Source organism: Ammospiza caudacuta, chromosome 8 (genome assembly GCF_027887145.1).
Source record: "Ammospiza caudacuta isolate bAmmCau1 chromosome 8, bAmmCau1.pri, whole genome shotgun sequence".
In the NCBI taxonomy this organism is placed as follows: domain Eukaryota; kingdom Metazoa; phylum Chordata; class Aves; order Passeriformes; family Passerellidae; genus Ammospiza; species Ammospiza caudacuta.
In genome coordinates this window covers 40,328,423-40,346,776 of record NC_080600.1, presented here as the reverse complement: position 1 = coordinate 40,346,776, position 18,354 = coordinate 40,328,423, and the positions used below count along the sequence as shown (strand labels likewise).

General features: G+C 39.7%; 1 protein-coding gene across 1 annotated transcript in view; it reads right to left on the bottom strand.

Annotated features, from left to right (window-relative positions):
- ARHGAP15 (Rho GTPase activating protein 15) overlaps nucleotides 1-18,354 on the bottom strand; it is a 323,478-nt gene that overhangs the window by 11,625 nt on the left and 293,499 nt on the right. The window contains exon 13 of the mRNA XM_058810001.1: nucleotides 11,781-11,886. Within this exon, the coding sequence (XP_058665984.1) occupies nucleotides 11,781-11,886 (106 nt within the window). The remainder of the gene's footprint in view (nucleotides 1-11,780; nucleotides 11,887-18,354) is intronic.

Below are 18,354 nucleotides of genomic sequence, written 5' to 3'. Positions count from 1 at the left end.
GAGTAGGATGAACGCAGCTCTTAAATGCACTAGTGAGTATGTGCCACGAGTCTTTGATTTCCTTAAACTTATTTACATTTTACTCGCCCTTGAGCAATGAATTTACTATGTCAGCATTGTCTTTTCTACTTACACTTTGTCTGTCTTGTCCCCTCACCTTAGCTTGATGTTTATTTTTTTGTGCACGTGTTTAGTCTGCTGCACTAAATGCAGGGACTGCCTGGAGTGGAGGATTTTCCATATATTGTGTCTTTCTAAGAAGCACCCTTTGTAGTACTGCAAGTTCTGCAATATTTCCTGGCTTTAAACTAGCTTTGAATTTTCTCATTAGCTCCTTTAAAGTCAAATACCCACTCACACATGTGCTGGTCTCAGATGACTCTGGTCTAACTGCCTCAGATTCTTTACAAAGTCTTTATACTCTACACAGTCAGCCCTACCTCTCTCAGAAGTCGTATTTCTTTCATCTTTGAAGCTTCAAGTGACCAGATTTGCCAATATCTGCTTCTGTCTAACCCTGATCAAAATCCACAGTTAAAAAAAGTGGTGAGAAAACATATATGAGTCTCTTAGACCTCCTAACCCAAACCATGTTTGACAGAGATTGAAGGATTTAGGAACAACAGGGACAATCTTGCTGTTGATATCAAAACCCTGATACCAGTCATCAGTCTTTGGACAACTCAAACAGTAAGCAGCTTTCAGGGCACCTCTCTGTAGGTGCTGCCTCTCCAGCAGAAAATGTCTAGCCTGAAGTGACTGTATATGGATTTACAACTTATAAAGTGCCTCTTTAGCAAGCACACACTGTAGAGCTGGATAAACTTAATTTAGTATGGGAAGTAATGGAAAGCTCTTACTATATAGTTTGGAAAGGTTAAGCATCTCCTCACTATAGAGGCCAGGTGAGATCCAAAATGTGTTCAAGACTTGAAATTTGCCCTACGACAGAAATCTCAGGGTTGGCTCTGAGTCCAGAGCAGCTGCAGCGATTTCCATGGGGTAGATGCCCTGAAGGAATGAAACCTCCTTATCCTGATGACACTTTTATGAGACCCTTATCCAGACATGGAAACAATCTGGGTTGTCTGAGGTGGTTAAAGTTGCCTGCTACTACTGCTGCCACAGCCCTGTGGAAATCCTCTCAGGACCGAGAGTTTGAACAAGGCAAACTGATGTTCCCAGTAAACTTCCCTTGCTGGAGAGCTTCCATATGCTCCGGGGCTGTCCCATATGCCCTGGGCTGACTGCATGGTGGCTGCTGATGGTGTTTGGTGAAGGCCTGCACTTGGCAGTGTGGATGGCAATGATCTGGGAGGTGAGAACAGTTTCCAGATGGATGAAGTGCTATCCTGAGGTGGTCTGGGGAGCCTGAGCCTAGTGCTGACACAGAGAACATGGTGCAAAAAAAGTTCGTGCTTTTCTGCAAAGGTGCTGGGAGAGCTATAGGAGGAGCCGCAAAAATTACAGAACTTTTCTGAATTCCTTTTTCTTGGCTTATCTCCATGGCAAGGGGTCTTCTTTTGGAAGACCACAGCAAAGCTTTGGAGAGGATGTGGCAGTGCTATCTAATGATAGGGCTGAGGTGGGTGTAAAATCCTCAGTTTAAAGGAGGTAACTGGTTGCATCTTGTGGACCAGGGGAGGAGGCAAATTGGCTGGAGAGAGCTGCTTCACAGATTTATGATTTTACATAGCACCATAATGCGTAATGTACGAAAAGATAAATATTTTCCATTCAGCAACATCTTGCTGTATTTTCATCTAACTCTATAATTTTAATTATAAAGTGAACATAACCTGTATCAAATTATGATTTTGTTAACATATTGAATGAGGACAAGAAAAATAAATACCAGATTTTATACTGTACAGGCACATGAAGGTATAGTAAAAAAATCTGGTTTCCTTGACCACATTGTCATAATATGCATATATAACTGCTTATTGAATCCAGGCTGTGTAGACAACAGAAAGAACACTGGCTCCATACCATCACAATGCATGCCCACAACAAAGAGGAGGAAAGAACAGGCTCTTTCATTGTGTGTTTCTAACTATTACCAACATAAGGGCTAAAAACTACCTCTGTCTGAAGTGTATCTATACACCCATGCATAAGTTATTAACTGGGCTCTCTCAGCACAGTTGCTGAAAATATTAATATATTCAAATTATATTCTAGCTACTGCAAAAACAGTAGATCAGACAAATGTATTAAAATCTCTTCAGACAAAAGGAGTCATGTTATTTATAAAGTTCCTCCCCCCCTGCTCCTCACTGGAACACAAACCTTCATTGTATAGAGTACACGAGAATGCAAGATGATCCTTTAGATGTCAAAATGTGGCTAAAAGTTTGAATGTAATCATAAAACAGTGACTCCAGCGCTCACCATAAACAAATTGTCACTGGCATTATGTAACTTGGACTATTCACAAAGTATAAAGGATGGGAAGAATAAAAGGTGGTTGCCAAACACTATGGGCCAAATCCAAAGGTCGTGCCAAATTGCGCCAGTGGGCTGGGAATTGCAAACCCAGCGTGGAATTCGGATTTACACTCCTCGGTTCTTGGGCTGCCTAGAGTGAGATTAAGGCTATTTTTTATTCAGTTTGTCAGGAAGGCAGCGAGGCAGCAACCAGTGGCTTCTGCAGCCCCCCTGCTCGCTCTTAGTGGGAGATGGGAAAGCGGGATAAAAGATTCCTAATTGCCACAGGACCCGTTTTTGTGCAGAGTGGCTTTCTGGGCTGCAAGCAGGCACAGTCAGCCACCAGCAAGGCAGCCTGGAAAGGGAGGCATCACTCTCAGATCTGGTGGTCTTGAATTTTTCATGTTACTATTATGTAGGGTGCTGCCTCTTTGGGCTGAGACCCTGCCTTCCGCCCAGACTCCTCTGGAAAATTGATTAACGAGGGAAGACCATTCACCAAGGCAGAAGGTCTTGTTTGTGAACAACAACCAATCATTAATTTATACTTTCCTTCAGTCCAGGCTTTAGGTGTAAAGCATATCTGAAAACAAATGCGCCGCACAGATTTAAACTGTAACTAATGGTTGTGTTAATGCCCCACCAAACTAGGTGGTTGCCCACTCCTGCTTCTCCCCCCCCACCCTTCCTTTAAAAAGTAAAATGACATTTTTCCCCCAGCCTGAAATAATTGCTGAAGCAGAGATATTGGTTTAACTCATTATGAATTATTAGTGGAAAAGTGGGTCTCAGAAGTATGTTACATCTGAAATATTTTTCGTCACTTGAACATGTGCCGTCCAGAACTGGCCCTGTTCTACCAGGCACTGGGAACAAACACTTCGCATTCACAGATGCTCCTAATTTGGTGTGGTTTGGAGTGTAATTTAGATCAAACGTATCCATGTAAATGAGTCAGGGTTTCTTAATTAGGTGCCTCTAAAGAAAAAACTTGGACCACATCAGTAGGTGTGGGTGTGGTGCCCACAGTACTGGAATCTTTCTATAGATGAAGCTGAGTTTTGTTCAGGCACACTGTAGGTTTTTCTTTCCTTTTTCATTTTTTTTCTTTCTTTTTTTTTTTTTTTTTTTTTTTTTTCTAAAGCACAATAATAAATCTGCAGATGGCATAGACATAAAGACGCTACTTCAGAGGAGCTGTCTAAAACACTGTCTCTTTGGCAAATGCCTTAAAGTAGGTCATTCTGCTGTGATTTAGGTTTATATTTCATTGCCAGCTTTTTGTTCCCATTACAAGTAGAGTGCATTCCAGTCCACAGATTTGCTCTTCTTTTTTTTTTTTTTTTTTCTGATTGGTTTTTATTTACAAGAATTTGTAGATCTTCATAAGAAAATGGCCAATACCCTGTCAGAAGTAGTAATCATGCACTTGACCAAAAAAAAGAGATGTATGAAGGTGATAGCCTGCAAATATTGGAATGTAAAGTACCATTCTCTGGAAGGAAAAATTGTATTGATTCTCTTAACATGGTGATTGAAATGATTGTTGCATCTTTTGCAGTGTGTGAAAAAGGATTTGATCTAATGTCATTCCAGAACCCTCACAGAGCAGGGCCCTAGTTGTTCAGGTATTTGCTTTTGCTTTTTATAAATTTGTCACTGAAAATCATGTATTTTATATCTTATGTAAAAAAAATAATCCAGGTCTATTTTCCCATCAAAGTGCTGGGGGATTTACATGCCAAACTCTCACTGGCCTTAATGAATTACCTGCATAAATTCCCTTTCAATCAATAGTAGAATAGATCCTATTGTGTTGTATTAATTATTTTGCACAGAACACTGACATTTTGGCCTTAAAGCCTTTTTTGTTTTGTTCTGTTTTGTTTTTTTAAAGTCCCAATGAATATCTGAGAAACTTCAAACAAATTATTTATTTCACAACCTTAATTATGAGAAAAATCATGTATCTTTAGGCACAAAAATGAAAAGCATTGCAATTTACCCTTTGATGACCTTGTTGTGGACATTAGTGTGCTAGAGCCCAGTCTCCCCCCCAAAAAAACAAATAAAAAAAAGGGGGACAGAGCCATTGTAATGAATTGAGCATTCCTAATTTTGGCCAACAAAAAATGATTTGAGCTGGAAAGAACACTAACCCCAAGCAATATTAAGAGGTTACAAAATCCCTTAAAATCAACTCCGCCGGTGATATTTTGCTGAAGCTGATGCGAGCGCAAACCAGAAGCAGGATCCTCACGTGGTCCTGATTAACTGAAGAGTCCTTAGCAGTAACCAGCCCTGCCTGGGATGTGCTGGCCAGATGCACACGTACACCCACAGCACATGGATGAGCCTTCAAAGGCTTGGGGGGCTCCACTGGGGGACTGGGGAGCAAGCAAAGAGTGGAAGTGAGAAGTGCTGGCTGCGTCGTGGTGGGAAAGTGCCTCACCCTCTTCTCCATTCCTCACTTTCTTTATCTACACAACTAGGATAATAAAACTTACTGACCTGAAAAGGAAGTTAGGAGATTTAATTAATGTTTGAAAAGCTTTTTTGAGATCGTTTGATATTGAGTAATGTGGGATGAACAATAGGAGCTCTTGGAGACAGGGGCTCTGTCTATCAGGGTTTGTGTACTGCACTCAGCACAATGGTGCCGTGCAGCCACAGAGTCAACTGTGTCATAAATATTTAAATTAAAACTATGTTAATTATTTTTATCATTCTGTTATTTGCTGATACACCAGTTCAGTACTTGGTAGCATTGAAAAGTACCGAGTGCAATTATTTGCCTGACTGTTATGAAAATCAGGGTTTATATTTTTATATACAGTTGTGAAAATCAGAAATAGATGGAAGCAAGTGGTGAAAATGTGGCTTTAATTACTCATCATGCTTCTTGTTAAAAGCACTAAGCAGTAAGGTATTCTTTGGGGAAGAATTAACTTTGTAAACTTATTCCTCAAAGAACAGGATTTGGCATGATTGCAAAACCCTTGGTAGCAGGTCACCCCAACCCAAAAAAGTAAAAAATCAAAATGCTCAAAGATGCTTCTGAGAGACTGGATTTTTTTTTCTATTTTTTTGTCTTGAACCCAAAATCTACTATTACTCCTGTCCTGTGCACACTTGTGCCTGGTGCATATTTTCTTGGGTCCACTTACATCCAAAGGGTGAGTTTAGTAGACTGATATGTGCCTAACAGAGAGGAAAAGCGTTTAATTCTTCTCCTTCCCCCAAAATGAGCCCTGGGAAGCTGTGGTAAATGGGATGAGTGTTGGCATTGCTCCAGCTCCTTTGTAAAACTCTTCCATAGTTGAAACTGAGAAAAGCACGCACGCAAAAGCACATCTCAATATATATTTGCCCTTCTCAAGTTAAAAGATCATTAAATAATTTCATATATATCTTAAAATGCCAGTCAGGTATACCTGAATTTTTAATGTAACTGGTCTGCCCTCCTGCAGGAGGTTGTTTCTCCTCCTCACATTTCCAGTAGCTGCTTCCCCAAAGCTTGTAGGGGCACAGTTAAACTTTTCTCCTTGCTGCTGTCCCATGGCTGAAAACCAAAACCTGCTTGTGAGTTGCCTGATTATAAAGAAAGGTCTTGATTCAGGAAATAATTTAAACAAATAGTCTTTCTTGTGCTTTCTTTTAAGGGCTTCTGTACCTTTCTAAATTTGGGCATTTTTCCTGAGGGAAAACTTAAGTGCCCATTCCACTTTTTGGGTTGTAGGTCTTCCACAGGTTCACTGAGGTTTCCCAAATAGATGTTTTCTTTTTTATAGTACTTCCATTTTGGGCATTGTTTTTAGTTTTCAGTGGCTTTTACCTTGATGATGATGATGATGATGATGATGATGATGATAATGATTATTACTATTATTATTCTTAATAGAAAACTTGCACAGTTCTCAGTGTAATCTGTTCTTTTGCTGTGTGAGGAAAGGGCTCTCCTGAGCCTACATTTATTACGTGAGCCTGCCTGAAAACTGCTGATATGACACGTAGTTTAGCAAGTGGAAATCACATATGTTTGCTACATCTTTCCTCCACCAACTTTGGAGGGAAAAAAAAGTTTGCAGGCATCCCGTACAGCATTATTATATGCTGTACTTTAACTTCATTTTCTGGTTTCCCTTAGAATTCTGGGTACTGCTGCTGGATTTGTCATCACATTGTCATTGTGTCATGGTGTGCAGGCTACTGTGGGCTGCTGGTTATGCATGGCTCTGCTTTATTTAGCTTTTAATTTATTTTTTATTTTCTTTTTTTTCACCTTAGATTTTAATAAGTAGAAACAAGTCTGTTTAGTTGTATATAGTTTGGAAAATCCTTGGCTTTTCAGAATGTTGCTGCCAAAGGTTGTGAGGTTTGAGGTGGGGGGACTGTTCCTCCCCACTGTTTGTAAAGGTTGGATGTTTTTTTTCCTGTTCACAGACATATGATCAGGGAGGAAATTTGGGGTTTTTTGGTCAAAACAGCTGAAGATTAATACCTATAACTTTATTAAGATCATGTATTAATATTGGTGGATTTATCTTAGATATATAGTTCTACCCTTGATGAGAAACATCTTTCCAGTGAAATCAATGCAAACAATTAATTGTAAGAATGAAGGATTTGGGCAGAGGGGGAAGACAATCAGGAAGAAAATCATCATTCTCCCTCTGAAAGGGCAGAAAGCCTGGATGGCATCTGAAAATTACTTGCTATGCTATGTAGAGTATGGGGGAAAATGGAGCAAAATAAATGGAGTTTCATGGATTCAAAGGTGAATTAAAACAAATCAGCTCCTGCCTGGACAAGCCAGCCAGATAGGGCACATTAACAGATCCACGTGATAAACCAAGAGGCAACTGCAGAGCTCCCCAGACAACTTGCCTGAAGTGGCTGCCAAGGAGGCAGATGCTGCTGCTGGACGAATCTCTTCCACAGTTGGGCATCTGGGTTCCGCGCTTCCACGGAAGGCACAGGGATGGGAGCTGGCCCCTGCCTTCCCCTTTAATTATTTCGACATCCCTGTTATAGTTTTGTAAATAACACACATTATCCTGCCTTTGTGCAGGGGAATCAGGAGCGAGGAGAGGGGTTTTTGTCCCTAACGCCTCCCCTTGCAGGGGTGTCCACACGGGTGGGCACAGCCAGACCGGAGCTTGGCTGCCCTGCGCTCCAGCCTGGTCAGATGTGACACAGCTCGGGTCTGGGAGTCGCAGAGCTGCCTCGTGGTGGTGGCACGGAGCTCAACCTAATAAGCAGAGCAGGCTGAGATTCATTAATTTAACATTAATAAGCACAGCTCACGAGCTCAGGCACAGCGCTGTGTAAGGCAGGCACACAGCTCCTGCAGGAGAGCGGCGTCCGCCCTCGCCAGCTCTGAGGACACAGCCAGGGTGTTCCTCCTCCCTGCTGCATTTTGCATGAGGGAGAAATGAGAAGGTTTGTGGTCACTGGAGAAGCTTCTGTGCAAATAAAAAAAAAAAAAATCCCATCCGGGTTTTTAAATTGTGTTGCTGGTTTACGTTGAGATTTTAAGGCATTGAAACTTCTCGTGCCCCGGTTTCCCAATGGGTGTGTAACAGCTTCCTCAAGGTGTTGTGGTGAAAGCAGGTCATAAAATAAATAGAGTGAAATTCTCCTTCTGCCTAACTTGTATTACAATTCCGTGAGCAAATTATTTGGTACATGTAATGGTTTCTCAGATAGGGATTCGCTGTGCTCAGTTCATGTTTGTGCAGAGAGACAAGGCAATGTTTCTGCGCCATTTGATGTCCTGTGTGCGCCCAAAAAATGGGACCAGAAAGGTGCATCAGTTTTAGCTGGTACCTGTGATTAGCTCACTTTGTTTGGGAGTAAAAGTTAGATGTAAGGAAGAGGAAAGAGGAGATCTGTGGAACTGGTGTATGGGGCAGAAATATATGGGCTGTACAGAGCAAACAAATATTCTCCAAACGTGTTAGAGTAGAACAGGCTGTTTTCTGTACCCCTTTATTCAGGAAAATCTCTGCTCAGGTTGGGTTTTTGTTGTTTCTTTCCTGTGTAATGTCTATTTGTTTGGTTTGTTCATCTTTGGGAAGAAGCATGAATAGCCTAATAGAAGTTGTGCTCAATTATTTCCAGCATGAGTCATAATGGAACAATTCCTTATGGAATTAGACTGACAGAGCTATGTGATATGTCTGTTCAGCCCCATATTTTGTCTATTTTGCTTTTAAGTTGAGGAGATTTCATGGAAAGATGAACAGGGACATCAGCAGGTTGTGGTTTTTCCTATCATATGCAAAAAAACTTGAAAGAACAGGTACTGCAGACTCAACTTTGCTTTTAATCCACCTCCTGTGGGCTGCATGCACTGCACTGTGACTTCTTGCAGCTTCAGAGAGCTCGGTTGAAGAGAGATATATGGCACAGGAGTTAATCCCTGCTGCCAGGCCTTTCTCACAGACTCTCTCATCACCTGCTTTGCCTGGGTTTCTAAGGAGGACCCTTCTGAAGTGCATTTCTCATTGTTATTTCTGCTGGATCTGGACCTGCTCCTGCAGACTGGATTGCTGCAGAATGGCTCAGGATAAGGCAAAGGTTGGCTTCTCATGCTGAGTGTCAGTGAGACAGATGCTCTCACATCTGTACAGAAGTCACAGGCTTGGGCAGCCCCATGGTCCAGGTCTGTATAGCCCTGTTCTGTCTGTCTGACAGGAAGGAAAGGACCAGGAGAAGGGTAAGAGAAAGAGGGGGAATGCCATGGAAACAGCATGGCTGCAGCCCCTCATCCTCTCCCTATCTGAACCCCCTCAAGACCAGTTCAACTCTGGGCAAGAACATCCGTCTCAATCAGCAAATACAGAAACTGCAGTAAAATGCCTCAAATAAAGCCATTTTAGTTATTTTTCCAACTAAACAGAAACTTCTGGAACTCCTGTAACTTGCCCTGAGAAAGTCCTGTGATCAAAGGGGTGGTGCAACTCTGTGCTTAGGGACATTGACACTCCTCTTCTGAAGAGTGTCCCCAAAACGAATATAACTCTACATTTTGTAACCTCTGCAAACTAGTCATGTTTCCTAGACTGATTCAAACAAACACACATTGTCTCTATTTGAGAATATAAGCATCACATCATTACTGAAAATGTAAGTACACTAATTCATTCTCATCTATGGAGTCTTGAGATCATTCAGACTGACCCCTGTCTTTAACATCAACAAGTTCAAGAGAACACATAGGTTTTATTTTTGGGGGGATATTTTTGTGTTTTCAACATCTATTCTACTGTTGCTTCCATACCAATGGAGCAAAGCTTCTGGAATAGCCCTATCTTTTCCTGAGGATGGGTTTGAGGCAGAGAAGAAGACTGACCTTCTTCAGAGAGACTCAGACAATTACTTCCCTAATGCTTAAACCCCCAAATGGCTCCAGTGTCCAGGAAGGCTTCCTGCCTTCCATCACTCTGTGCCACTGTGTCGCCTTGGTTTACCTCTGCTTTATGAACTATTGGTGTTTTATTTCCTCTATTTTAGCAGTTTTATTTTTCCTCTTGTTTTTCCCAAAAAACCCACCAGTGTGGGTCCAGTTTCGCCAGTTATTCTACACATCCACAGCAGGAAACAACTGCTGTCCCAAATAGATTATGCTCTAAAAAGCCAATGCAGACAAAGGAAGTATTATCATCATTTTGTAAACAAGGAACCGAGGCACAGGGAGATTAAATGATTTACCCAAGGTCACCCAGAACATCCGGTCAAAGCCAAGAACTGAACCCACGTCTCCCGAGTCTCAATCAAGTGATTTAACTATGAGATCAAAGACTTATTGTGTATACCTGATATCTCTCCCCTAAGACACGGCAACAAAACTTTTTCAGGTTAAGATCAATGCCACACAGAGTGCAGTAAATTTTGTATATGGCATATCTGTGCTGACAGCGTGTACCCACTCCTTGCACTCATGTTCTTCCCAGGAAATAATTTCCCTTATTATTCTTCCATTGCCAGCAATAAATTATCATCCTTCTCTAGATAACCTGCTGAAGGAGAGAATGTGTGCACACAGTGCATCAAATGAACACACAGGAAACTGTTTTTCTGCAAGGCCAAACTCAGTCATTTTATGGACTGCTTAAAATCCTTCCATGCTTAAATGAAATGGGGACATTCCCACAACTATATGAACTTCATTTTGCCATTTCAGCTGGAAGCTGCAAAGCAAGATAAAGGATCTACATCTCTTACATGCACATGCCAAGAAATGATCGCTATAAAGGCATCATTCATTATAAGCTCAGAGTGGTCTTTGATTTGGAGCCTTTATCACTCCCTCACTGGGGTCAGTACATCGTTCCTGGGATGAAATACTCCTCTGTGCCTTGATGGGGCCCAGATCCTGATGTCCCTTCAGTTTTAGGGGTAGTTTGGCTGAAAAATGACTGTAGAAAATAGCAGTTGGGTAGTGCCAACAGCAAGAAGGACCCTGCCCTTCCCATATCCCCACCCCGAGGCCTCCCTGCCATCCTGCAGGTCAAAGAGGTCTGGTGGGTGTCTGAGTGAGCCATGTCAGCTATGGACACCTTTGCTGTTAATGCCATGAAGCACAGGAAGAAAACCTGAGGTGAATGTGACACCCTTGGTTGATTTTTTGGGTTGATGTCTCTTGCAAACGCAGCTCAATGAGTGTGGAAACCCCAGGGGAATGATGAGGGGCAACCTCACAGGGTTGTTTTGCTGCCTCTGCAGTATCTCAGCAACTTGAGGAGAGCAAAGATGCACTTCCAAATATTTCCTCAGCATTTCTTAGGTGTTCTGTGTTGTCCCAAGCTCCATGTGAGGGACAAGAGCAATAAATCATCATCCTTCTCTAGATAACCTGCTGAATGAGAGAATGTGTGCACACATTCTCTCACTCTGTTTTCTTGAGTGAGGTTGTGTCTGACCTCGACATATCACAATGACAGTACAGAACAGCAGGGACCTCAGTGTTGAAAACATGACCATCCAAAAGGCCATTCCTGGAGAAATTCCATCAAACTGGGTGAATGCAATCTGGGACATGTTGCATTTGCCCAATTCAATGCACCTGTAACATTGAATTGGGTAATCCCAATGGTTTTGGCTGTATTGAAAGAAACAGAATTGTCCTACTTTCTACTCCAGTTAAAAATTGGGATTTTGCTTAGACATCTTGATTTTTTGCGCAGGAATAGAATATACATAGATACCATGAATCATGCTTAGTTTTGCCAAAGAATGTAATTATTTTTGATATTTTGGATGACTCTTCCAATAGGATTAGGACACCACATACTGATTCCTGTTTTTTGAAATTACTGATCTGAGAGTACCACAGTTCTACTTACTTCTGTAGATGTTGAAAAAGGATTTTCATTGTCTCATAGTTGGGTCTTGGGAGCTTCTTTACCAGGCTCCTTATGCATTTGATGCGAGTGGCATTGTCCTGGATTTCTAAAGGAAAAAAAAAAGAAAATAATCATTTGAGTGCCACATTTGGACATTGCTTTGCACAGTGCTGTAGCTGATACCCTACAAGAAAAGTCATCATGAATACATGGTTAAAACCAGAATATTTCATACCTTCTTTCACCTTAACAGAGAACAAAAGTAGTTTACAAAGATTAAAAATTCTCTGTTAATCTTAAGAAAGCATATCCTCATTTAGATAAAAATATTTTAACTTATTTTATTAGACTGATAGACCACCTTCCTTAGATAAAATATGTCCAAGAAGTAAGAGACCCACATTTTAAATGGAATTATCCTCTGGAATTACATTTGCCCAGTGATGCAGCTTCTGTGATAGGTGCACTTTCTAAGTAATCCTTGTTGTCCTTTTTTACTCATCATAATTAAATCCAGTATATTTATGAGTCTGTCTTTAACCTCCCATCATATTTAGAAACATAACATTCACTATTGTTTTTAGTAGTTCGACCTCCTGAAAAATTATTTCAAAAAACTGTTCCACTGTAGCTATTTTCTCATACCTATAATAACCCACAACTGGAATTTCTGCAGGAAAAAAAAGTGTTTCAAACTTAAAATTAGTAATAAAGAATGCAGCACTAAGGACTTTATTCTCTCCTTTGGGGTGATAAGAACAGTTCTACCATTTCTGTTAAGGTATGCCTTCCTGTTTTACTATGATTCATAGTTTTGTGGGAAAGGTTTGGCTGATATTTTCATCGATTTGTCTAAGATGTTGCAACTAAACAAAGTCATGTACAACTGTTCTTTCATTTAGGAACAGATTAGATAAGGTACCAGTAGGTCTGACGTAGGGAAAACATCTTGCATGCTACATGCCCTAGATAACCTGAGAACACTTTTCTGATCTTATCATCTATGATTTAATTATCACCTATCATTCTTCGTATATGTTCCTCTTTAATATTCATATTACCCTAGCACTCAGAGATCTCAATCAGGATTAAATCCCAGTTGCAGTAGGTGCTGCATAAGCATACGTGGTGATTAGTGACTTGATTTAAAGGTTTCACCAAAAAAAGTTTCAAGCTAAAATTTTCCTGCAATCAAGCTTAATTTAAAAATTAAAATTACTAGGATAATATTCCTTCCTCAGCATGTGTTGCTAGTTCCTGCTGAGATTAATACTTCCTACCCACAGATATAGATGTTTATACTGAAATTGTTTTTAATTTTAACAATCATGTAGACATGGAAGACAAAGACCTAAAAGTAGGCAGTGCATAGGTATTAGTTTCCAGTAAAAAAATCCAAACTTTCTGATGGATTCTTTCTATAGGAAGTCAAGCAATTGAAAATAGTGATAATGAAGTCAAACACAAATGAAGAGCACACTTTCTGTGTATTTCTCTCTTGTTTTGGTATGACCTACAAAAAGCCTTAACTTCTGAACAGCACAACATCCCTCAGCCTTGTAGTACAGTCATCTCTGGATGCTTTCTGCCAAAAGCCATTACTGTTTAGTTTTGTTCTGTGGGTGAACTGCCCAGTGGAAATAGGTCTGAAGATACAAATGAAAATGATATTAAATTTGCAGAAGTTAATTTATTATAGGAAGGGGGTGAAAATTCTCTGGGCTTTTTATTTCTGCTTTTTATTTTATTTTTTTTTGGTGTACATAAAAAAAAAAAAAAAAACCTACTGAATCATTTGGTTTCAAAGAGTCCTCCATGATCAAAGTCTAACCTTTACCACAGCACTGCCAAGTCCACCACCAAACCTTGAGTGCCACATCCACATGGCTTTTAAATCCCTCCAGGAATGGGCACTCACCCACTGCTCTGGGCAGCCTGTTCCAATGCTTAGCAATCCCTTTAATGAAGAAATTTTTCCTAATATCCAACTTAAACCTCTCCTGGCACTACCTGAGGCCATTTCCTTTCAATCGGGGACTTGTTACCTGGGAGAAGAGACCAACATGCTGTGGTCTCACTAGATTAGTTATATTTATATTATCTACATTCACATTATTTATATTTATATTTATATTTATATTTATATTTATATTTATATTTATATTTATATTTATATTTATATTTATATTTATATTTAGGCTGCCTTGCATCTCTTCTGCAACTCCACAGATACAGTTTCTCAAGTAGTTTAATTTTTAATTCTGGGGGTTTTTTTGAGTTTTTTTGTTTTTTTTTACTGAGAGTTCATTGGGCTTGAGTGGAACTGAGACACTGAGGCAGGGATAAGCACAGTGGAAGGAAGGGCTCACTCTTTGTTGCAGAACATTTACAGGGAAGTGTTGTACAGTGAAACTTTATCGTGTTCTCTTGACGGAAGTGTTTCTGCTCTTTTACACAGATAGGGGAACCACATCCCTGCACCCTCTGCTGCTCACAGAGGCTGCAATTCTTTGTGAGGAGTATTTGCAAAAGTGCTAAAATAGCCCTCCCCCAATATTAATTTATAAAAAAATTATTTATTGAGAGAATGACAAGGGTAGAAAGCTTTGCTTTAGGGCGTACTGTACCAAAGTCATCAGTACTGGAACACAGGGGATATTTAGGTAGGCAATAAAGCACAAAAACCATAGAAATTTTGCATAAAATTATGTTGTGCATCGGCCTTTTTGTTAATTGTTAGTCTATTGTAAAAGAAGAAAAAACAGGCAACATGTGGTAACTTTAGTCAGCATTTCTGAACTGGGAATGATAAACACCTCTGCCTGGCTCTGGCATTTATCAGTACTGAGATATTATTACCACATAGAGTCACAGCATGGTTACTGTTATCATCAAAAAAAAAGAGCCAGCTAATCTTAATGGTTTGTAAAGCCGTTACCTGCACTGGTCTGACATTTATCATGATCATTTTACCACATGAGTCCTACATTGCAAAGGTATTTTATCTGGAAGGGACATCACTATGAATTATTATTTGCAGCTAGGTAGAAAATTGTATGTTGTAGATACCTTTTCTCATTATAAATCACAGTCACATTTCACCATTTCCCACACAAAGCTGCTGAGCCCAGGCTTTTTGCCATAACACTTAGTCTTGCTCCCTTTTATAGTTCCATGAAAATATTGGGTATTCTTTCATTAAAATGGTTGATATTGGTGGGTTTTTTTAAATGCTCTATACACGCTTGATTTTTCTCTAGTATAAAAGAATTTGTTTTTCCACTTGAGAAGCTGAAGAGGATAAACTGTTCATTTTTTTTATTAAAGCTTACTCTCGCTTCAGTTTTTGTGGCTAGGCTTGTCTTTACTCTTGACCTTGTTGATGGAATATTTAACAGATCAGATGCAGGATCTTATGTTTCGTTTGCAATACCTATGTATTTGCTTTATTTCTCTAATGCCTTCAGTTCCACATTCCTAGAAAATTTTCCCTTTCACATCCCCGAGTAGAAGGAATTTTTTTTTTTAATATTTTTCTCTTTAACTTGAACAAGTGTAGGGAGGAAATCCTTAAATATGGGGTTTTACAAATAGGTGAGGGAAAAGTTATCCCCTTTCCCTGTGCTGTATCATGAAGCCCAGCAGTGCAGGGTGAAAAGGAAGGAAAACACTCTGAACAGCTGTTAAATTCTCCAGCTAAGTCTAGAAAAGGATGCAGAGCAATTGTGATAAAAAGAAACAATATTGGTTTTAATTACATTCTTTTTATTGTAAGAATTGGTGAAAATCTGAGGGGAAAAAAATCTTTTTGGAAAGTTAGACTCTCTTTTCCCCATGAAAATTTTGCAAGGGAAAGTCATAATAATCACATATATCAAATAAAGAATGAGAGGAAGGCTAATCCTCTTTGCATTTTATGGGGAAATTTTGGGAGACGTGGGGGATAATTTCAGCAGATCAGGATACTCTGAAGTGAATCACAGATGGTTTCACCGTGTAAAAGAATCATAGAAAATATATTTAGAATTTGGGTTACTCTCTTTAAAAATAGGGCTGGCTCCCTTTAACAGAGCAAAACCATGGGGATGCTCTCTTGTTTATATCTAAATGAAGAATGCATTGAAAAAAACCCTCTCTTACTATTATATAAACCCTTTTGTAAATGAGCTTTGGATAAACATTTGGGCACAGAAGAAAACATGACGTGTCTCTAACATTAACAGTGGCTGGGTAAAAATGAATGAAGAAAGTAACCTTTAGCACTCGTGCCCATAAAGAATACTTAAGAGAATCCCACCGAATGTTTCTTTTAATCATTAATTTTAAATGGACATAGATGTTTAAGACAAGCCACTTTGTTTCAGAACAGGAAGTCCAGGGTTTATCTCCAATAACTCACGTTGGCTAGGAAGGGATGGATGTCTCTAACCTGACGTGCATTCATTATTTTGTAAGGTACTGGGGTCTGACCCGTGACCCTCCTCAGACCTGCTGCATTATTCATGTCTGATTTACTTTGTATAGTTTTACTCTAGCACCCATTTCCCTTTTTCCAGGCATTTCAGTGGCTTGTGCATGTTTAATGTTAAATGGCATTTATGCTTCACATTAATGCCTAATTTTATCACAAGCCATGCTTTCTTTTTATGCTTTCGAGCCTCATGGCTGAACTGCTGAAAAAACCCCAGTGATTTATGATCCTGCATAAAATATCAAACTATTGATCTGCCACCTTTTGTTGTTGTTGGCTTTTTAGGCATGGTTTTCCCCGATTTTCTTGCAGGCTCTTCTCACCTTGTTCTGTTATTTTGGATAAGATTTCTGCTGTGGTTAAAACGTCACACACTGTTGCTACAGCAAAATCTGCCTGCCAAGAGTTTTTCCAACAATTCTCAACTGATTCGGCTGCCGAGAGAAAGACGGGTCTTGTCTGGGGCTTTTTTTTTTTTTTTTTTGGTTTGGCTTTTTTTTTTTGGTTGTTTATTTCATTCCTTTTATATATTTTTTAATCGGAATGGGGTGGTTTAGGTGGATTTTCGAGTGCTAATGAAATTGTGAGACTTATGGCGCTGGCTACAGCCAGCCGGAGTGTGGGCAGACGCTCTGTGAGCTTCCCCACTGTGCTGCTGTGCAAGCATCCCTGCTGTTATGTTTGCTATAGTTTTAATGTCTGTGAAAAATTCCTGATGCAACTAAATTATGTTCTGCCCTCTTGTTTGTATAAATAAACACCCGACTTAGCCAATTCATCTCGCTCTTGCCCATTTTAGAAGCTTGCTCTGTCACACAATGCTTAACCCCAGTCCTTGATGGCATTGGTGTTATCAGGGAATGAAAACTTGCTTAAAAGAGAGCACTCTGTTGGCTTAATTTTTTTTTTTTTTTTTTTTTTTTTCCCCCAAACATATCAGCTGCCCAGAACTCTGCTTTTGTTTGGTAAGTCTTCATATTCTGGAAATCATGCTGGCTAAGATACACAGGTTTTGATGTATTAATAGATAAATCACTTATTCATACCACTTTTAATGGCAGGATATTTTAATGTTACAGCATGCAACATAAAAGTACCAATTTTAATCACTCGCAGTACACTGCAGCAATCCTCTATTGCAGACATATTTTAAAATATTTTCTTTTTTTTTTTTAATAAAAATCTATAAGAAGTGTTGAAACTAACTAATATTAGCTATAAAGAAAATACACAATTTGTGATCCGAATTGATCTAATTTTTATTCATGCCTCAGAATTAGTTGTTGAAAAAGAAAATGAGAATTGTTGAAACCGTTCTATCTGGGCAATTGATAAATTCATCCTGTGTAATATAAAGTGGAATTTGCAATGAATATTCATACAACTTTTGCAATCCACTAGCAAGACCCAAGACAATGACTTTGCAACTCAATCCCATTTAACAAAAATATATGTGGAATTAATGGGAAGAAACAGCACTTAGAAAAGTTAAACTTTAATGTATCGAACTCCAGGTGCCAGAGTTTGAGGGAAATAACCAATAATAGTCATTTTTTACATATTTGATGGGACTGATTATGCAATGTGCAACTCTAAATGGCTTATAGCACATTGTAGCATGGTTCCATCCCATTGGCTACAGTAGGGTGCAGGCAGATGGATGACAGTGACAAGGAGAGAAGTGCTTTTGCTTAGCCGTGCGTTAAGATGCCATCCAGAAGCTCTGTGCACTGCAGACACTTCATTAGGATGCCAGGATAATGGTAAACTACCACTCAGAGTGACACCCCATTTCCTGCTTACTGAGCTCTCCAACCTCGGCAGATGTCAACAATCTCACAGTGCTACAGAGCAGACCTAACTTTCCAGGCACTTTGACTCCAATTTTTTTCCCTTAACAGTGCCATACATTACATGCAATATGTAACAGCAAGTACCAAACAGAAAACAAAATTTGCTGCCCTAATTATAACAAAGCAGCATCTGACTTAGGTCCTGCATGCCCAGCGTACATACAACCAGTTAGGCAGCAGCGGAGAGGAATGAACCTTGTCAGTCGATTTTGGGGGTTAATTAGACTTAGGACTTTGCTAAAGGATAGCC